Genomic DNA, 20,290 nt, shown 5'->3' on the forward strand with positions numbered 1-20,290 from the left:
ATAATGCTTGTTAGAAAACTTAATTGTGCTTTTGCAATTATTTTTTTTTCAGAAAACTAGTGTCGCCATTACGTTCCTATAAGTGTCGTCTTTCTATCAGAATCTCTCTCAAAACTCAGCACTTTCTCCGCCTCTTCCCCTTTTTGGATGGACCCCTTTTCGATTGATTTTTGACTACCTGTTTGTTAGGAATACAAAAAACAACGAGGACTTCACAACCAAAAAATATTTATTTGACAATCACTTTTGGGGATGGAAATCAAGAGTTTAGAGAATCGGAGTTCAGATGAAAAGGAAGGATACGACAATGAGGAGAACGGAGGCAAATGATAGAGTAGATGTCGAATACTTGCACAATCCACTCGACGCCTTTCCATTTGGACAGTTAGATCCGGGTTCTCCTTGTGTGAAGTCACTCTCCGAAACACTGCTTCTGGAAAGTAATTATTTAGAGGTGTCCCATTTGATTGTTACTAACTGAGGACCAATCAAACATCCACCAGAAAGACAATCCGATTTGACCTCCCCACATCCAATTCGTGTTTGTTTTGGACCGAGAATGGCTTTGCCTACATTTTCAGCGTATTCTTTGCCAATCTTTTCCTGTTGTTCTTGTGAAGCAGCATTAATTTGTTCTACCAGTTTTTGGGACGGAATAGGAATGACCATGAAAGAGCCAGTCGGTGGAGCTTTGCAATTCATTGCCTGGGCTTTTTTCTCGAGATCCGTATCCCAACTCGGGAATTGATATTTTTAGATTGCCATTAACACATTCAACTACTCACTATTTCGTGCATGTTTGAGATCTTCTTATTAGTTGCGACTTGCGCACGGACGTTGTTAATTTCAGCCACTATTTTGTCTCTGTCCGAATCCGTCATACGTTTGACCACAATCGCAGCAGGGTACACCACTTGAGCTGAAATCATTCTTTCTTATTTCTCTCCATTGTGAGTCTTCTACCAACCGAATAGGAGCAGAAGAGGGATTCCAATGAGGATCGGTAGCTTCATTGTCCAACAGGCACTGGGAGTTGTTCAGCTGTGTTAATCTTTTGATTAAACTGATTTTGATTGAGTTTTCGCCAGCTTATATAAGCACGGAGAGATCTTATCTCGAGAAAAAATGAATACAGGGCACGGTCTCTCTTTTCAGCGTGTGATTTAATTCACATTTAATAATATTTACTTACTAGAGAAGGTCACGTGAAATACAGTGCGCGTCATAAAGATAGACCCCCCCCCCCCCCTCTCCACCCTATTTTCTTCATATTTTTTCATAAAAATTCTACCTTGAAGCGCCACTTTAGGCTAAAAAGTCGAAAAATAGGGATTTCTGTGTAAAACTACCGTAACCCGTGGATCAAATTGAGGTAGCAGTATTATTTTTGACTGGAATAAGGCGGCTCTAAATGCTCAGAAGCCGTCCATATATGAAGGATATTCACTTCGGTGGTCAGTTTTGAGGTTTTTCTCGATGAAAAACGTTTGAAAATCAGTTTTTGAAGTAGAATATTTTCGAGGATGGTTTAGTAGACTCTTGTTATGCCACTTAGATATTTCTGAAAAACCTTTTGAAGTTACAGATAAGTGATAGCAGTTGAAATCATGACCATGTTATTTTTACGAAGGAATGGTCTGTTCTCGAATCAATAGAAGATTCAAACGTTTTAGAATTATAATATTCGAAATCGGTGTGAAACCATAAAACAACACCAATACTTATAGCTTCTTATTAAAAAGTAGTTTCTCCATCGCCAAACTTATGATATCCAGCGCTTCACTAATGAACAAAGATTTGAGGCAATGGATAATGATTTGAAAGGCTAGTACTTATAACTACTAGGTCAAAGTAATTGAGTTATGTCTTGGTAACAACAAGAGACTCGCTTTTACTAATTCTCTCAAACATTCTACTTCAAAAACCGATTTTCAAACGTTTTTCATCGAGAAAAACTTCAAAACTGTCTCCCGAATTGAATACCCTTCATATTAGGACGGCTTCTGAGCATTTAGAGCCGCCATATTCCAGTCAAAAATATATATGAAAAAATAATCAAACGAGTGCCAAAGAAAGTAAATAATTATACAAAAATACTGCTACCCCTATTTGATCTACGGGTTACGTTAGTTTTCCACAGAAATCACTATTTTTCGACTTTTTAGACTAAACTGGCTGGCCTTCAAAGTAGAATTTTTATGAAAAAATATGAAGAAAAATAAGAAAACATTATTATTAACGCTGATTTTATTGATTGAAAACGGTTTTGTGTGAAAAACTTCATTTCAAGATTTATTCAGAAAAGAACGTAAAATACGAAGAAGATAATAAGTGAGACGGTTGAGAAAACAAATCCAGTTGAGCTGCTTCCTGTTTTTTGATCCGCATCAACACCGAGTTGTTTCACATTATTTCCTTTCGCTTTACACAATCCATTCGACGTTTTTCCGTTTGGACAGTTAGATCCGGGTTCTCCTTCAATGGCATCACTCTCCGAAACACTGCTTCTGGAAAGTTATTATTTAGAGTTGTCCAATTGGATTATAACTAACTGAGGACCAATCAAACATCCACCAGAAAGACAATCCGATTTGACCTCCCCACATCCAATTCGTGTTTGTTTTGGACCGAACATGGCTTTGCCTACATTTTCAGCGTATTCTTTGCCAATCTTTTCCTGTTGTTCTTGTGAAGCACCATTGATTTGTTCTACCAGTTTTTGGGACGGAATAGGAATGACCATGAAAGAACCAGTAGGTGGGGCATTGCAATTCATTGCCTGGGCTTTCTTCTCGAGATCCATGTCATAACTCTGGAAATAGTATTTTTAGATTGCCATGGACACATTCAACTACTCACCAATTCGTTCATGTTCGAGATCTTGAATTTAGTCGCCGCTTGCGCACGGACGTTGTTAATTTCAGCCACTAGTTCATTTCTTTGGGAATCAGTCGCACGTTTGACCACAATCGCAGCAGGGTACACACATTGAGCTGAAATAATTTTTATCTTCATCCAAAGGAGAGGGAAGAGCCACAAACCTCCGAGAGCAAGAAGAAGGACGATGCGCAGTTGCATCTTCATCGCAAGACAAGGATTGATTGGAGAGAGAAAGTGTCGACTAATTTGGTCAAACTGATTTATTCTCTTTTCCTTTTTTCTTTTATACCCATTTCCCTCGAGATCTTATCTATCATCAAGTTCACGTGGCTACAATAAATGAGACCAATGGTCTATTTATTTTCAGTTTTTTGTTCTTAAAATTTTGAAGGACACGTTTTTTATAGGAAAGGAGAAAATAGGATAGTTTCCTATTATAAAGCTGAATAATATCGAGGAAAATTAAGGACACAATGCCAACTTTGTTTTGTCAGTTTTAGCATAATTTTAAAAGGTGATGTGTAATTATCAAAATTCATGACATGTACTCCCTCCAATACCGTTGACTCAATTTATTCTATTTAATTTATCAGATTTTTTACACGTCAGGTGGTAAATGATTTGCCAGGGGTTCTAACTTCGTTTTTTCTCGAATCTAACATGTTTCATCTCCTTCCTCTAGTTCACGACATGATTTTGACAGTTTGGTGCATCCTATTTTAGATTATAGGATGTTCTATCTCTCGGTAGTTGAATTACTTTTCGTTTCTCATAAGTGTCGTTTTTTCAGAATCTTTCTGAATCTTTCTGAAAACTCAGCACTTTCTCCGCATCTTCCCCTTTTTGATACCAGTTTCATGTGGACGGAAGCCTGATCGATTGATTTTCGATGAAAAGGAAGGATACGACAATGAGGAGAACGGAGACAAATGGCAAAGTTGACTTCGAATACTTGCACAGTCCACTCGACGCCTTTCCATTTGGACAGTTTGATCCGGGTTCTCCTTTAATGACATCACTCTCCGAAACACTGCTTCTGAAAAGTTAATATTTACAGATGTCAAACTAGATTATAACTTACTGAGGACCAATCAAACATGCACTTTGTCATAAATTGGAAGAAAGTGTAAAACTAAGACTTTTTTGCAAAACATGGCGACCACAACCGAGTTAGTCTCACGAAAGAGCTTTTATCAACATCTAAATTCATCTTAAAATCTCGTAATTTTTCTGGTAAGCAATTAATTCCTCTGAATACAATGCTATCAAACATTATTGTACTTCATTTTCAGATTTATTCAGAAAAAGTTGTAGAATACAAAGGAGACAATGATTGAGACGGTTGAGAACACAAATCCAGTTGAGCTGTTTCCTTCCTCTTGTTTAACATTCACATCTGGTTGTTTCACATCTACATCCATTTGTTTCACACCCGCATCCGTATTAGGTTGTTTTACACCGGCATCAGGTTGTTTCACATTATTTCCACTGGCTCTACACAATCCATTCGACGTCTTTTCATTCGGACAGTTTGATCCGGGTTCTCCTTTTGCGAAGTCACGCTCCGAAACACTGGTTCTGAAAAGTAATTATTTAGAGGTGTTAAACTAAATTATAACTTACAGGGGACCAATCAAACATACACCACCAGCATCAGGACATTTCGATTCTGCACACCCAATTCGAGTTTGTTTTGGACCGAAAAAGGCTTTGATTGCATTGCTCATCATTGCTTGTCCAATCTGTCCCTGTTGTTCTTGTGATAGTTTCTCGAGTTGGGCCATCGCTTCCTGCGACGGTTCAACAACAACCATGAACGAACCTTTAGGTTCAGAATCGCAAGTCAATGCCTCGGCTTGTCTCTCGAGATCCAAATCATAACTCTGGAATAGATCTTTTTTAATTTCCATGAACATATTTAACTATTCACCAATTCGTGCATGTTTGAGATCTTGGCAGCAGTTGCCATTTGCGCACGGAGTTCGTTAACTTGATCCACGACTTGGTTTCTTTCGGCATCAGTCGTACGTTTGACCACAATCGCCGCAGGGTACACCATTTGAGCTGAAATCATTCTTTCTTATTTCTTCATTGTGAGTCTTCTACCAACCGAATAGGAGCAGAAGGGGGATTCCAATGGGAATCGGCAGCTTCATTGTCCAACGGGCACTGAGAGTTGTTCGACTGTGTTATTCTTTCGACTGAACTGATTCTTATTGAGTTTCCGCCGGCTTATATAAGCACTTAGAGATCTTATCTCGGGAAAAAAGCAAAGAAAAAATGAATACAAAGCAAGATCGTTATCTTTGATTATTAGACGTGAATATGATGTTTTTTTGATAACAAGTTCAATTTGATAGATTTCGTAAAGCTGTAAAAATACAAACTTGCGAAGGCTGAGTCTATAGCTCAACCCATCCCGAAGCCTCAGTAGTCTGAACTTGGATCCCGGTAAGAATCATTGTACTGGTACTCTTCGCATTCCTGTAAAAAGTAGTTTCGTTCACTTCTCGGAAAACAACTTTGTTTAGGAATCATGCTGTTTGACAGCTTCTTGTGAAAAATGCTCCATTAAGAACTGGGTAAAAAGAGATTAAAAATTTATTACGAAAGAGGCGTTGAAAGTAAACTAGCGAGAAAGACAGTCAGAAATTGAAAGTCAACGGTAGGAATTCCGCACAGCTCTGCACAGTAGGATCTTCGATACCAGAGTTGACATATTTCCAAGATTATCCGTTTATTTACAGAAAGGTTTAGAAATAAATAGGCATTCAAAGCCTAACTTTTATAGCAAGAACAGTAATCTGACGCAAGTAATTTAAAACAAAAACTTTATATTTTCATTCAATATTCTATTCATAAAACGGGTATCAGAAATGAAAAACTCTTCCAGACTTCCATCGTTTCTCTGACTTCACCACTCTGAACCAATTTGTCTTGCCTTTCTGACTCCTTTGAAATATTTTCTCCAGTTATATCCACTTGCTCTACACAATCCATTCGACGTCTTCCCATTCGGACAGTTTGATCCGGGTTCTCCTTTAATGGCATCACTCTCCGAAACACTGCTACTGAAAAGTAATTATTTAGAGGTGTCCAATTGGAATGTAATTAACTGGGGACCAATCAAACATGCAGATGAAAGACAATCCAGATTGAGTTGTGCACATCCAATTCGAGTTTGTTTTGGACCGAAAAAGGCTTTGAGTGCATTGTCCATCATTGCATGTTCAATCTGTCCCTGTTGTTCTTGTGATAGTTTCTCGAGTTGGGCTGCCATTTCCGGCGACGGTTCAACAGCAACCATGAAAGAACCAGTCGGTGGAGCATCGCAATTGATCGCCTCGGCTTGTCTCTCGAGATCCATATCATAACTCTGGAATTTGTCTTTTTCAATTCCCAATTCTAAGTTTGAAGAGCTCACCAATTCGTGCATGTTCGAGATCTTGGCAGCTGTTGCCATTTGCGCACGGAGTTCGTTAACTTGATCCACTAATTGGTTTCTTTCGGCATCAGTCGACCGTTTGACCACAATCGCCGCAGGGTACACCACTTGAGCTGAAATCATTCTTTCTTATTTCTCTCCATTGTGAGTCTTCTACCAACCGAAAAGGAGCAGAAGGGGGATTCCAATGAGGATCGGTAGCTTCATTGTCCAATAGGCACAGGGAGTTGTTTGTTTGGTTGAACTGATTTTGAGTGAGTTTCCGCCGGCTTATATATGCACTGAGAGATCTTATCTCGAGAAAAAACAAAGAAAAAATGAATGCGGAGCACGCTTGTTATCTTTAGCGTGTACTTCTCTAGTTGTTTCATCTTTAATAGAATTCTGGATGATTGCTAATTTTGCCAGGGAGCTTGATTGACTTGAATCGTAATTCTAGTTGAGAATACTGTGAAGCACATTCTTTCAGAATTTCAACAAAAAAACACAATATCATAAGGTTCATTGCAAGAAGACGTACAAAGAAATTAAGAACACGATAATTGACGATGTGATTACGTTTCCACTCAGGCATTCAGCTCCATTCTTTGCTTTGCACAGTCCATCAGCTGCCTCTCTATCACTTGGGCATTGGGATCCAGCAACTCCTTTTTTAAAATCCCAGGTTTGAAAAACAGTTCTGCAATTTTTGAGCAATTACGATTCTTTTTTCTTTTTGCAAACATACTTTGGTCCAATCACGCATCTGACACGAATAGTTCCTCCGGGACCAGTACACGGTTCTTCTAGACCAACGCAGGAAAATTTAGTCTGATCCGGTATAAGCATGCCACCCATTAGATTTTTACTCGCCTCTTCTTGTTGAGTGCGTGGAACTTCCAGAATTTTCTTCAATCCTGTATCATCAGGGAAGGATGCAACCATGTAGTTAGCACCATTTGCTTGCGTTTGGCACGTCATCCCTTCAGCAATCTTTTCGAATCCAACATCGTAAGCCTAGAAGAAAATCATCAGATTAAAGCTCTCAATATTGAAGATATACCAGCTCATTCATATTTGCTATCATGAGATGCTGGGCAATCTTACGGCGTTCGTTATTAATCAAATCAAGAACCGTTTTTCGATCCGTATCAGACACCTCCCGTTTAACTTTGACAGGAGCAGGAGACACACATTGCACTGAAATTGAAAGAATGGGCGTGGTCATCGATTGGAGATGGAACTAACCGCAGAAGAAGAGAAGAAGTATGATGCTGGAGCGCATCTTGTGTTTTGGAAGTTGTTTGGTTGTATTGATTGATTTTGTAGGGGGTTTCGTTTCCTTATATAAGGATTGATGAGATTTTATCACCAGAAAAAAATAAAGAGAAGTTCACGAAGGAAAAGATTGCAATCAAAGATAATAGCTTTTCTTGTAAGTTTAAAGTGATGAGATAGGGTTGTGGGGCAAGGATTGGGAGGAGGTGAACGGTTTCTAGCTGTTTTATCTCGGCTTATATATTTCAGGCTTTAGCTTACTAGCCAACAGGGTTGTCTCGGGCCAGCACGTAACTTGCTTGAAACACAGTCTTATGATCTGTAAAGTATACCAATCAGAGTTGAGCGGAATTCCGCCTTCCGCCTTCCGCCTTCCGCTTTCCGCCACTTTTCTCTTTCCGCCTTCCGCTTTCCGCTTTCCGCCGAAAAATGTTTTATTCCGTCTTCCGCTTCCGCTTTCCGCCAAAAATTTTCCTATTTCCGCTTTCCGCCTTCCGCCTTCCGCTGTTTAAAGATTTTTTCCTCAGCTTGAAAAATTTGATCATCTATTCCGATTTACTGATATTTTTGAAGTTTTTTACAGCAAAGCTATCAGTGTTAACCGAAAAAACAAAATTTAACACAAATTTAACCATTTTATTTTTTTTACTACAAAATAAGGCCAAAATCGTATTTTTGAAAACGGAATTGTATTCCGCCTTCCGCCTTTTGGCATTTTTTCCATTCCGCTTTCCGCCTTCCGCCTTCCGCCTTCCGCCAAAAAATTTTCGCTTCCGCCTTCCGCTCTCCGCTTTCCGCCGATATTTTTCAATTCCACCTTCCGCCTTCCGCTTTCCCCCCAAAAAATGTTCATTCCGCTTTCCGCCTTCCGCCTTCCGCCATTTCAAAAACCGCATTCCGCTCAACTCTGATACCAATATGTAGATCCCGGCGAGTTCTATGTCACTGAAATACAACGGACCGGATTCGTCGATGCCCTGCGGGGGCTATAAAGGCTTTTTTGTTTTGACCCACATTTTACCCACATTTCACAGGCCTCCCTCCTAAAACTTCATTATCTGGCTCCCACCCTTGCTCCCCCTGCTATCTGGGTTCGAAAGTATTTTATGGAGGCAAGGTCTGCGATGCATCCTTCGAGATCAACACTATCGCACAATGTCTTACAGACTGTCTTACGCACCAGCACTGCCTCGAGGACAATTTGAATTTTGGGTCATTTTCAAGGATCAACAGTACAGCTCCGCTCAAATCCTCTCCTAATTCTCTATCAAGGCTTCTCCTTTCATATCGTCTGCTTTGACAATATCCCGCGCCAAAGAGATGTACATATTTAGACAAAATCAAAAAATTTCATTCATAATGACTTTCAAATAGAGACATTCAGATTCAAAGCAGGTCAATTCACAGATCATTTCTAGGAAATAAACCATCCGTTTTTCAATCTGCACAATCCATCATCTGCCTCTCTATCACTCGGACATTGGGAACCAGCAACTCCTTGTTTAAAATCCGAGGTTTGAAAAACGGTTCTGCAATGTTTAAGCAATTACGATCCTTTTCTCAGTTGTCAAACCCACTTTGGTCCAACCACACATCTGACAGGAATGCTGCCTCCAGGACCCTCACAAGGTTCTTTAAGAGCAATGCAGCCAAATTTAGTCTGATCCGGTATAAACATTCCGCCCATTATCTGTTTAGCCACTTCTACTTGTCGATCGTGGGAAACTTCCAGAAATGTCTTCAATCCTCTCTCATCGGGGAAGAATGCAACCATATAGTCTGGACCATTTGCTTGTGCCTGACATGTCATCTCTTCCGCTATCTTCTCTAATCCAACGTCGTAAACCTAGAATAAAATAATCAGATTGAAATTCTCGATATAGAAAACTTACCAGCTCATTCATATTTGCTATCTTGACATGCTTGGCAAAATTACGGCGTCCTTTATTAATCTCATCAAGAATCACTTTTCGATCCGTACCACTTGTATCTCTCTTTGCCATAATAGGAGCAGAGGACGCGAGAAGTGCTGAAAATTGTGCAAGTGGAAATTGAGCGCTTACTTTCTTCAGACAAACCGCAGGAGAGGAGGAGAAGTAGGATGCGGGGGTGCATCTTGTCCAATATTCGATGGAAGTTGTTGAATTGGTTGGATTGGTTATGTTTGGTTTTCCGCCTCTTTTATATGGAAGTTTCTGAGATCTTTTCTCAAAAAAAATCGGGAAAAATAAGGAAAGTTCAAGAACAAAAAAATATAATTTTTCTTGTTTTTTGGAATTTTAATTCAAGCTGTTGATCATATACAGTACCCGCCAAAAAACTTTGAGAGGGTGTTACGGTATAACAGATTGTCCCATCAAGTAGATTTTTAATTAATCCTTGAGATTAAAAAAAGAGCTCTTTTTTTTGTAGTTGACAACTTTTTTGTACGAGTACTTCCTAGCAAGTTACATATCAAAAAAGTAATTTCTCTCTCAAATCGTCCCACTTCAGTGCAAAGTGGAGTGATTTTTGAGCTGTTCACATAAGATTACTATAACTCTCTAAAAAACCATAAACATTCAGAAGAAGCCAAATATCAAATAGATCAAATAAAATAAAATTATGAACTAATCCTATCTGCTTAGGAATCATACGCTTTTCCACCACAACTGGATCGTGGTATCTGTCGGATTTGAAAATATTGTTAAGACGACTGAAGGCTCGTTCACAAACGCTTTCAGAAGCACAATAAATTGAATTCGCCACTTCGGACGATCGATAGAAAGTTTTATGATGATAATGCCAGCTTTTTACTGTTTCAGCCTTTTACTGTCTCAACATTTTAGAGCTACAAATTTTCAGAATCTCAACTTTTCACTGTTTCCGCGTTTTACTGTTTCAACTTTTTAATTTTTCACCTTTTTCTGTCTCAACTTTTTCCAGACAGTGGAAATGGTTTTCTCAATGTCGTTGTAAAAACTTCATTCATTCAGATCTATTCAAACAAAAATAATAAGTGGAATGACAAAAGCAAGCATCGAGAAAATAGTATTTTGAGAAGACTCTGTCGCTTTCCCGGTCCCGATTCCAAATTGTTCGTTGAAATTGACGCCTTCATATATCGGCTCACACAATCCATTTCTAGAATTCTTCGAAGGGCACGCGGATCCAGCATGACCTCTGATGATGACCGGTATGGTGTTGTTGGATCTGGAAATAACTTCATTTGTGAAGAATTTAAAGGAGAAAAAAAACTTACAATGGCCCCAGAAGACAAATCGCCTCATAATTGATCGACACAATTTGCGTATACTGTTGAGTCACTGGATCTAGAGTAGCCACACATGGCTCCCTGAACTCTGCACATCCGATTTTCGACTCCAGCGGATGCATCAACCCCTCCACCACTCTCATTGCAAATCCGAATCTTTGCAGAGTGAGCTTATCCATACGACCAGTCATTTGAGACATCCCATATGACTCTATAACCTTCCACGTGTTTGCATCGGGCGGGAAGAACGGGATATAGTTGGCTCCGACTTTCACATCAGCACACGTATGCATCATTTCCGCCTCTTTCTGCAGCTCTAATGAGTAGCTCTGGAATTTTGGAATTTCGAGGTGATACTTAGTGGGGTGGACTTACGAATTCATACATGTTAGCAATGTGGTATGCGTAGGCAACTTTTTGGCGGAATTCATTGATGGCACTGATGAAAAATTGCATTTCATTGGCGGTGGCACGTTTTGTTAAATTGGAGAAGTTCGATGTGAGAGCATGGCAACAAACGAGGAGGAAGGCAAGACGCAGTAGTATCTTCATCATCAAAAAGAGAAGTTTCGAACTGTTGCACTTTTTTGAAATTCATTTCTTTTATAGGGAAAGTTTTTTCTTTTTTTTAAAAAACATTTTGATAAGATCTGCACTAATTTTTTACGTTGATAACGATCTTATCTGATTTTTACCACTATAAAAGACGCTGAATTTCTCAGAACCCTCATAGTTTCAAAATGAAGACACTCCTGGTCATATCACTGCTCCTTTGCCACTTCCTCAGCGAAGCTCTATCTCCCGAGAAGAAATGCCTTCAGAAGATCAACGAAGCACGTGCCGAGTACGCTGGCGTTCATCGAATTGCAAATATGAACGAGCTGAAATACAATAAGAGATTGGAGATGGAGATGGTTGATGAGATTCCGAAGCACACCTGTCCCAACCCGTTGGTGACCAGTGACAACAATGTGGAGGTCTTCTGGAATATCGAAGAAAGTGGGGAGACTATTGTGAAGTTGTTGGCCGCACCGGAGCGTACTGTGATGGCGTGCAAGAAGAGATACTGTGAGGAGACTGGGAAAGAGGTTATCAGTATCATTGCTGACTCTTCGTATGTTTTTTTTGTCTTTTTGGAGTCCAATTTTCTTGTCTCAGGTTGGATAAACCAATCAATGGAGAACCTGGTTCCGAGTGCTCCAGATACAGAACTCCGAGCAACAATGGGTTGTGCGTTTTGAAGCATGGATATCGTCGGAAGATTCTCGGAGGACTTGTGGAAGTATTAACGGACGTGACGGAGGGCTTGGGTGAAATTGCAATAGATGCGGTTAAAATGGCAGACAAGGTAAAGGATTTGACTGTAGGAACAGCAGCAGAAGTCGGTGAAAAATTGGCGGAAGTAGGAATTCATGTAGCAAACGAAGCAGGAAAGGCAGGGAAGGACTACTGGGATAAGCACAAAAAAGATATTGTGAGAAGCGTGGGAGAGGCGGTGTTCGTCCCTATCACCGCCTCTGTAGGATTTTCGATCGGAGCAAGTTTAGGAACGGTTACTGTTCCAGTTATCGGAACGGTTGGATTCGGTGCTGCAGGCGGTATAGCTGGTACCATAATTGGAAATCAAATTGTGGATATGGCGGTGGATGCTGTGAAAAAGTAGAAGAGAACTTGTGTACTGTACTTGCCAACAAATTTTTTGAATGAATACTTTTTTTTGGCCATTCAGTTGAAATTTTCTAACTTTGAGAGGGTGTTCCGGTATCACCTATTGTCCCACAATGTGAATTATGAATAAACCATACAAAACAAAGGTGGAACTTCATTTCTGTAGTTGACAACTTCTTTGTACGGGAACTCCCTAGAGAGTTATGGTCATTTTAAGGGGACAGCTCAAATATCATTCTATTTTGAACTGAAATGGGTCGATTTGAGGGAGAAATTACTTTGTCAATACATATGTAACTCTCTATGGAATATCCGAACAGAAAAGTTGTCAACGACATTTCATAACAGAACGTTTGGAAACTATAACAGTTTAGATTTTGCAACTACAAACTTTTACAACTAATCTAAAAAAAAATTTGAACGATTCTGGAATTCAAGAAACGATATGAGGTTACGGTAGAAGTTAACAAATTACGGGTTTGGAACCATTGTTGGTGGTAAACATAAGCCGGATGCGGTTGTGAAACCACGAGTTGTGAGATGACTAGTTGGGAAGCGTCGCGGAACAATTTTTAAGAATACTTTCATGTTCAGTGCCGCAATGTCATAGTTTTGAAATGTCTGGTTTTGAAACCTACTTTGCATCATAGTTAGGACCTGGTCTGGGACATTTTGAAACCAGAAACTTGGAATATTCCGAGATAACACACAACTGCCAATAAAATTCAGTTGCGAGTATTTCTCGTTTCTGAAACTGTTGTTTCAAAGTGTCATAGAAATGTTCTAGTTTATTTTTAGTTTTCTTGTTGTTTTGCTTCAATGTGTTTTCATGTATAGAATGACTCACAATATGCTGACTCATATCGAGTTTTTCTACTGTTCTGTTTTGCGTTATGAAAAGTTTTCCCACTTTTCTTTTCAGCGACGCCAAATTTTCAAATTTTCCACCGTGACCTTTCACTGATAAGATCTATTATATTTTCTCTATATAAGAGGAAGCATCTAATCAATTTTACTCATAAGTTGAACAACTATGAATTGGACTCCACTCGGTCTCCTTCTGCTTCTCTGCGGTATGTTGAATTCCCCGATTAAACCCCTCCAATTAAGTTTTCCAGTCCAAAATGCGATTCTTGTCCAATCCGGACGTGTCGCGAGATACGCCGCCTCCCAAGAACTTCTGGATTTGATAAATTTCCAAAGAAAACAACTGGCAGAAGTTGGACAGATCGCTGATATGTATGAAATGATTTGGAGTGATGACTTTGAGAAAAAGGCGAGCCAATTATCCTGTGAGAGCATTCGAAAACCTGGAGCCAACTACATGACAGCAGTTTTATACGACAAATTGACTCAATCACGTATCAATTCTGGCACCCAAAAAGAGCAAGAACAAGCGTCTGTTGAGTCTGGAACTATCGCTTTCGGCTTCCCACCACAATTCAAAATCGGATGCACTGATCTTGAAACTCCTTGTCCAATTGTGGGAACTGCGTCGAGCATTGTCAGTGTCTGTTTGATAGGACCATCGTGAGTTTATAAACTTGTATCTTGGGTATATGGTATATGAATTTCCCTTTCAGATCAAATTGGTCGCTCGATAAAGTCAACCATGGTGCACCTGGATCTCAGTGCTCATATGGGAAAACGGATAATGGGTTGTGTCGAGCGCCGATGTAGAAGCAATGGTGTTTTTAATATTGAATGTGAAATAAAGAAATATTTATTGAGGAGTATTTGTATTTGTGACATTTCTACAGTACCGTGCAAAAAGATACCAACTTTTTGCCGTTTTCAGTGGAAAATAATCAACTTTGAGAGGGTATTACGGTATCACTGGTTGTCCCACAAAGAAAATTATGTATAAACCATACAGAACAAAGGTGGAGCTTCATTTTTGTAGTTGGCAACTTTTTGTTACGGACACTCCCTAGAGAACTAAGCTTTGGCAAAGTAATTTCTCCCTCAAAGCGAAGTGCAATTTTTGAGCTGTCGTCCTGAAATGATAGTAACTCTCGAGGGAGTGTCCGTACAAAAAAGTTGTCAACTACAAAAATGAAGCTCAACCTTTGTTCTGTACAGCTTATACATAATTTACTTTGTGCAACAACCAGTGATACCGTAATACCCTCTCAAAGTTGGTCATTTTCAACTGAAAAAAGGCCTTACTGCACGGTACTGTAGTTGATTTTAAAATCACTTCAGACATCACTTAGGGATTTTCAAAAATTTCAGAGATCTCAGTGCTTGAATTCTGCTCTATCTGGTTTTCTAGGGCCCTATTGGTTCTCTAAACTAAGAAAAATTCCCGTTTTGTAACAGGAAGGATTTGCAACCAGAACAATTTAGAGAAACAAAGCAAGCTCCTGGTAAAATCGTTTATTCTCTAGAAAAAAATCACACAAATAATAAGGATCATCACACAGAAGTAGGAGGTGGATGAAGCTGCTCCATTTCCAATGATATCCGCATATTTCGACACCGATGGTATTCCAGCTTTCACAAATTTCTTATACATTTCATCATCGATGTTTCCATTCTTCCCAAATGGCCCTAGAATGCAAGCTCCATAAAACTCAATCTGAATGCTTGGGTCGCTATCATATGGGAATGTGCATTTGAGGGATTTCGAGCATGCAATGCTAGTTTGTCGAGGATTGAAAAAGGCAAAATGGATGAGTCTGCTTCTAGCGTTTTCTTTTATGATTTTTTGTCCAGCGTCGTTAACTTTCAGTTTAGCGAAACTGTAATGGAAAGTGTCATCTTCCCTAGCTTCACAGGGATTTTTCGAAGCAAAGCCATCTATCATTTTCTCAAGAGTGGCATTGTATTTCTGGAAGAAACTTTCTCTAATAAGTTCCGTTTCTCTCCGTCTTACCAAGGGTGCAAACGTCAACTTAGTCTTCTTTCCCAGCTCCTGACGATCCTTGTTCAACTCATCCACCAATTTCTTCTGGACATCTGGACTCAGGTCACGTTTCACACGGGTTCCATGGGATGAAGCCGGAAATGCTGGAAACTGGTAGTCAGGTACCGTACTAGGGCAGTGGGTAAGTTACCAAGGAGTAGAAGAGTGAAGATGCTGAAGTAGAAGACGTTCATCACTCAAGGAGGCTATTCTCGAATTGAGGAGAATTGAATACTGATTCTATTTTTGAGATTTCGCAGCTTATATGGGAATTTTCGGAGATCTTATCTCAAGTCAAAAATAATAAAGTTCACGTTAAATTTCTTTCGAAAATATAAAGTACCGTGCAGAAAAATATCCGATTTTATCTTTTTCAGTTGAAAATGACCAACTTTGAGAGAGTGAGATGGTATTTCTGATTGTCACACCCAATAAAATTTTAAAGAATTATACAGAACAAAGATAGAGCTTCATTTTTGTAGTTGACAACTTTTTTGAACGGACACTCCCTAGAGAATTATAGTAATTTTAAGACGACAGCTCAAAAATCGCACTATTTTGCACTGAAATTGGTCGATTTGACGGAGAAATTACTTTGCCGACTACTAACTTCTAGAAGATGTGTTCTTTTTGTCAACTACAAACAATGAAGTTCTATTTTTGTTCTGAATGGTTCATTCACTTTGTGGGACAGTCAGATGATGATACCCTCTCAAAATTGGTCATTTTCGACTGAAAATGGTACTGTATCCTAAAATCCAAAAAAAAACTTTATTCAAATCAATCCATTTTCAGCATCTCCACCTCCACCTCATCATTAAATCTGACAGCCTTCTTCTTAAAATCCACGCTCGCATTGTATGCAGTGAGTATATCCACTCCAATAATCAACTCTGATCCCAGGGTGCACTCCTCAAATACAGTAAGAACTACAGGGAGGTAGTAGCCGGAGAATTCAAGTTCCACTGAAAATATTTTATTTTTTTGTGGCTTTTTTGCTTTTCAAGGCCCGGGAAGCCCCGAGCGAGCCAGCTTTCAGAAAATGAACCAAAATTTTCAATTTTTCATTGAAAATGTGAAAATTTCTGAAAGATTTTCAGAATTTCTTCTAATTTTGACAAAAGAAGTTCCTCGAAGTGTCTTCTTTCAAACGTTTCAAGAATTATGACCCTGATACTTTCAAGTCCGTAGATTCCGAATCTGAATTAAAATCCGGCTGGATCCTTTTGTGAACCGAGTTAAGAGCCGTCAAACTTTGTCTATAGCTAAGCTTTTTTGCTACTGACCGCGTGCCAATCCAATGAGAAAAGTTTGACTGCTCATAACTCGGTTCACAGGAGGATTAAGCAGAATTGTGTTTCAGATTCGGAATCTAGGAACTCAAAAGTATCAGGTGCCAGATTCTTGAGTAATTTGAAAAAGGACATTTCAAGGAATTCCCTTGTGAATCGAAGTCGAAAATTTGACATTCTCCCAATAAGATTCAAAAAATTTCAAAAAATTCGAAAACATTTGAATCTTAAATTTTGGCGCCGAGTACCCGGATTGACAAGTATAGATTTTAGACACCCTGAGAGCTATGACGTAACGTACCCTCCAAAATTTTCCCCATCGCTTTGCTAACCCCTCCAATCCCTTGAGCATCCACCTGGAATCTCGAATCAAGCCTTCCCAGAATCCCACACTTCTCTGCCAAGGATCTAGTGATGATGGAGAGTTGAGCACCTGGAAGAGGAAAAATTAGGCCTCATTTTTCAGCCAATAAAAATACCTGTATCCACCAGAGCCGTAATCAGTACCCCTTCCACACAAAGTTGAATATGGGGCATCGGAGATTTCACAAAAAAATGGGCGAGTTTATCCGTTGCATTTTTGTAGGCCTTCTTTAGCTCCAGGAGAATTTTCAACTTTTTTGAGTCCCGATGGTACACCATCAATTCCTGTCCGTCATGTGGACTGAGGTCCTAACATTGGAAGTCTATATGTACATAAAAATCGCCGACTCACAAAACTCGCTCCACCGTACTCCTTGGCACTCCATATCTCCATGTCCCCACAGTAAACCAAAAAATCCGTGTTGAATTGCCCGAGGTTGTTGAAAATTATCATTTCTATACGGTCATCGGGGGAAGCCTAGAGTCAGGGTGCGTTGCGGTTGCGTCGCGGTTTTCTAAGTTTACCTCCACTTCCTTCAATGGAATTTCCTCCTCATCTGTGATTAATCCGATAGAAAAATGCAACATATCGTTTATTTTAATTAAAAAATAATAATAAATGAATTATTTAAGGATTAGAAACAGAAGGTCACGCTTTTAAAAACCAAAATTTTTTATCCGAAAATTTCCGCAAACTGGTATCCACGCATGACGACTTCATCCGCTCGCTCTGGTGACTCACGGATAAGATTCAGGGCCTGAAACCAATTCAAAATAAGATTTTTATCAATAGAGCACACTTGCATACCTTCGAAAGAGTCACTGCAAACACTTGACCATTCTCCGCCTCGAAATCAATGAGACATGCAGCGTCCTTGCAGTGTTGGAGGTCCATGGCGAACATTTCGAGCTGAAATTACGTATTTTTACCGATAATAGTTTTCAGGGGGGTTTACTGTAGCCAAGAATCCAGGATCCACTTTTTCATCGAGGTCAACGAGAAGTTTTACCATGTCATCCAAAAAGATTGCAGCAGATTGAACGCGCTGAAAACAATTAATTTAATTTGGGTTTCATCAATAAGGAAAAAACTTACATCTCCACAATCAGTTTTTCTGCAATGTTCAATGAGATTGGAGAGGAGGCGCGTTGGGGGATCTGAAATCGGATATCGATTGCTAATCAAAAATTTTATCTCATAAAATTAGGAGTCAGTATTTTGATTTTTAATACCTTATTATATAGCAGTATATTTATTGTTACTAAAATGCTTGTGAGTCAAAATCAGGATTATGAAACAGTAAGGAGAAGAAATATACTTTTTGTAAGTTTTGAAGACGAAGAAGGTGAATAGAAAGTTTTTAATTTGGGCACCCATTGTTAAAAATATAGTCGATCACATTGATTCTGATCATTCTAAAACGACATGTCTCAATTTGCCACAAACGTGAAACACTATGTTTTTGCAGTGATAGTTTTTGTTTATAGTTTTGATAAAGTTTTTAATTTTAATTAAATTAAATTTATTGATTGAAAAGAAGAATCAAATCACTGACTGGTTACATTAAAATAAGGTAAGATGCCGTTTTAATTCAGGACAGGAGCACAGAAGTTACTGTTTATCGAAATTGTTAAAGATCTGCCCTGAATTTTTTAGAATTCTGTATTTGGTGAAGCTATGTACAGGTAACAACGTAATTTTTATTTCTGTTGTATTATTGACAAGTTCGAATGTATGCTCACCCTAGAACGAATTCCGCATATGATAATTATGAAACACAGCTAAATTCTTGGGTTCCAAAAAAAGTCTTCTTAAGACTAACACGCTCAATTTGTAACCCGCTAAATAAAAAATATGAGATTTCTCAATTTCTCATAAACTTGAAACACGTCTTTTTCCAGTAATAGATGGTCTCAATGCTCATGAACAACATTAATTCCAAAACGTTTTTTTTTTCTTCAATTACTTTTGGAAGTTTTATTTATATGTACTTTCGATAAAGTTACTGCTTCTAAAAAGTGATAAAGGTCAGTCCTAAACGTTTTCGGGAGTTTTGTGTCATATTCTTAGTTTCTGATATCATAAAACGTTTTGAGCCTATTATCTATTCAGGTTTCATTAAAATTGGTCCAGTACGGTGAGGCAGGCAAAATATACAAAAAAATAAAAGACAGATTTGTGGATTATTATTTGTGAGCCGCGAATATGTTACTATTGTCGTTTGGTACCTTGAAACATTTTCTGCTATCATTGAAACGGTATTTTTCAGAAGCATCAATGGACATCTAGAATATCAAGACGTCTGAAGTAATTCTTCTTGTGATACTTCACAAATTACACAATTAATAAAGCATTGAGGAAGGATCAATCTGAGTAGTTGTGAAGCACTTTTTCAGATAAAAAACGTGTAAGAAACAGTAAAATTTGACTCAAATGTTGAAAATGTTTTGAAGATAACAAGCCTATCAAGAGTATTTATCTTTCTTGTTTGGATAGGAATATGTTGTTAATGGAATCGTACTCTAGTTTCAGCCAGTACGATTTAAAGAACCAACTTACACAACTAGTTTGAAATTATTCAGGTCAGTCAAGAAATTTAATCATTCAATTATCTTCTACTCATAAAAATGTGGATTTTAATTAAATTCTGAAACTTTCCATAGCGAATAGCTTTCTCTAATCCGTACAATTACTAGACATTGTTGAATTTATAAGGCACTCAACTATGAAAACCCCCTGAAACCGTGAGAACTCACCTCTTCTCAAATCGTATCCCTTGAACTCCTGTGCTCCATAAACTTGTAAAAACTGTGGAGAAATCACGAGGACCCCGAGAACACAAATAAAGAGAATCATCATCAGAAATGTATCAAGGATCTTCGATTCAAATGCGATTTCCTCCAATACTCTAACGAAAAGTCGTCGGAAAGGAGGAGGAGAAGGAGTGGGTTTGGAGTTGGTAATGGGGAGAATCGCTGTCATTTGATATGACGAATCGACGGTTTGTTTGGAATATTGAATACGGGGAGAGGAGGGGAGGAGCCTAAGGTAGGCGGAGGAATGGGAGAATATAAACATAAATTGTTTATAATTTGCAGGAGAGTAGGAATTGGAAGCTGTAATTGGATCTTAGTGAGTCAGCTAGCTGGTGATTGGAGGAATCGAACAATTATTTTTAATAGTTTTAGGTCACATGAGAGTTCTAAGAATTGTAAAGAGGTTT

At 38.8% G+C, this 20,290-nt stretch overlaps 11 protein-coding genes across 11 annotated transcripts; 2 read left to right on the top strand and 9 right to left on the bottom strand.

Moving 5' to 3' along the window:
• Positions 1-282: 282 nt before the first annotated feature.
• On the bottom strand, positions 283-1,013 carry GCK72_012166 (uncharacterized protein; the record flags this gene model as incomplete). Its single annotated transcript, XM_053728888.1, has 4 exons — positions 283-433; positions 479-705; positions 786-919; positions 968-1,013. The coding sequence occupies 4 exons, from the start codon at positions 1,011-1,013 to the stop codon at positions 283-285; spliced, it is 558 nt and encodes a 185-aa protein (XP_053583660.1).
• A 1,283-nt stretch (positions 1,014-2,296) lies between these two features.
• GCK72_012167 (uncharacterized protein) lies at positions 2,297-3,078 on the bottom strand (the record flags this gene model as incomplete). Its single annotated transcript, XM_053728889.1, has 4 exons — positions 2,297-2,507; positions 2,553-2,812; positions 2,860-2,993; positions 3,042-3,078. 4 exons carry the CDS (start codon positions 3,076-3,078, stop codon positions 2,297-2,299), a joined length of 642 nt encoding a protein of 213 aa, XP_053583661.1.
• Positions 3,079-4,178: 1,100 nt separating this feature from the next.
• On the bottom strand, positions 4,179-5,036 carry GCK72_012168 (uncharacterized protein; the record flags this gene model as incomplete). Its single annotated transcript, XM_053728890.1, has 4 exons — positions 4,179-4,458; positions 4,504-4,763; positions 4,811-4,944; positions 4,991-5,036. The coding sequence occupies 4 exons, from the start codon at positions 5,034-5,036 to the stop codon at positions 4,179-4,181; spliced, it is 720 nt and encodes a 239-aa protein (XP_053583662.1).
• A 758-nt stretch (positions 5,037-5,794) lies between these two features.
• Positions 5,795-6,532, bottom strand: GCK72_012169 (uncharacterized protein; the record flags this gene model as incomplete). The annotated part of the gene is made up of 4 exons (XM_053728891.1): positions 5,795-5,951; positions 5,997-6,256; positions 6,305-6,438; positions 6,487-6,532. 4 exons carry the CDS (start codon positions 6,530-6,532, stop codon positions 5,795-5,797), a joined length of 597 nt encoding a protein of 198 aa, XP_053583663.1.
• Positions 6,533-6,826: 294 nt separating this feature from the next.
• On the bottom strand, positions 6,827-7,589 carry GCK72_012170 (uncharacterized protein; the record flags this gene model as incomplete). The annotated part of the gene is made up of 4 exons (XM_053728892.1): positions 6,827-7,004; positions 7,053-7,321; positions 7,368-7,504; positions 7,553-7,589. 4 exons carry the CDS (start codon positions 7,587-7,589, stop codon positions 6,827-6,829), a joined length of 621 nt encoding a protein of 206 aa, XP_053583664.1.
• A 1,407-nt stretch (positions 7,590-8,996) lies between these two features.
• GCK72_012171 (uncharacterized protein) lies at positions 8,997-11,390 on the bottom strand (the record flags this gene model as incomplete). The annotated part of the gene is made up of 6 exons (XM_053728893.1): positions 8,997-9,111; positions 9,160-9,428; positions 9,475-9,611; positions 10,695-10,774; positions 10,824-11,164; positions 11,211-11,390. The coding sequence occupies 6 exons, from the start codon at positions 11,388-11,390 to the stop codon at positions 8,997-8,999; spliced, it is 1,122 nt and encodes a 373-aa protein (XP_053583665.1).
• Positions 11,391-11,575: 185 nt separating this feature from the next.
• GCK72_012172 (uncharacterized protein) lies at positions 11,576-12,498 on the top strand (the record flags this gene model as incomplete). Its single annotated transcript, XM_053728894.1, has 2 exons — positions 11,576-11,949; positions 11,994-12,498. The coding sequence occupies 2 exons, from the start codon at positions 11,576-11,578 to the stop codon at positions 12,496-12,498; spliced, it is 879 nt and encodes a 292-aa protein (XP_053583666.1).
• A 1,038-nt stretch (positions 12,499-13,536) lies between these two features.
• GCK72_012173 (uncharacterized protein) lies at positions 13,537-14,183 on the top strand (the record flags this gene model as incomplete). Its single annotated transcript, XM_003105303.2, has 3 exons — positions 13,537-13,576; positions 13,622-14,033; positions 14,087-14,183. The coding sequence occupies 3 exons, from the start codon at positions 13,537-13,539 to the stop codon at positions 14,181-14,183; spliced, it is 549 nt and encodes a 182-aa protein (XP_003105351.2).
• Positions 14,184-14,889: 706 nt separating this feature from the next.
• GCK72_012174 (uncharacterized protein) lies at positions 14,890-15,605 on the bottom strand (the record flags this gene model as incomplete). Its single annotated transcript, XM_003105399.2, has 3 exons — positions 14,890-15,336; positions 15,382-15,515; positions 15,563-15,605. 3 exons carry the CDS (start codon positions 15,603-15,605, stop codon positions 14,890-14,892), a joined length of 624 nt encoding a protein of 207 aa, XP_003105447.2.
• A 586-nt stretch (positions 15,606-16,191) lies between these two features.
• Positions 16,192-17,654, bottom strand: GCK72_012175 (uncharacterized protein; the record flags this gene model as incomplete). The annotated part of the gene is made up of 5 exons (XM_003105396.2): positions 16,192-16,376; positions 17,005-17,136; positions 17,183-17,375; positions 17,419-17,544; positions 17,592-17,654. The coding sequence occupies 5 exons, from the start codon at positions 17,652-17,654 to the stop codon at positions 16,192-16,194; spliced, it is 699 nt and encodes a 232-aa protein (XP_003105444.2).
• An 86-nt stretch (positions 17,655-17,740) lies between these two features.
• On the bottom strand, positions 17,741-20,049 carry GCK72_012176 (uncharacterized protein; the record flags this gene model as incomplete). The annotated part of the gene is made up of 5 exons (XM_003105364.2): positions 17,741-17,824; positions 17,875-17,976; positions 18,023-18,112; positions 18,163-18,224; positions 19,824-20,049. 5 exons carry the CDS (start codon positions 20,047-20,049, stop codon positions 17,741-17,743), a joined length of 564 nt encoding a protein of 187 aa, XP_003105412.2.
• Positions 20,050-20,290: the final 241 nt, after the last annotated feature.

The sequence above is a fragment of the Caenorhabditis remanei genome, chromosome IV (assembly GCF_010183535.1).
Source record: "Caenorhabditis remanei strain PX506 chromosome IV, whole genome shotgun sequence".
In the NCBI taxonomy this organism is placed as follows: domain Eukaryota; kingdom Metazoa; phylum Nematoda; class Chromadorea; order Rhabditida; family Rhabditidae; genus Caenorhabditis; species Caenorhabditis remanei.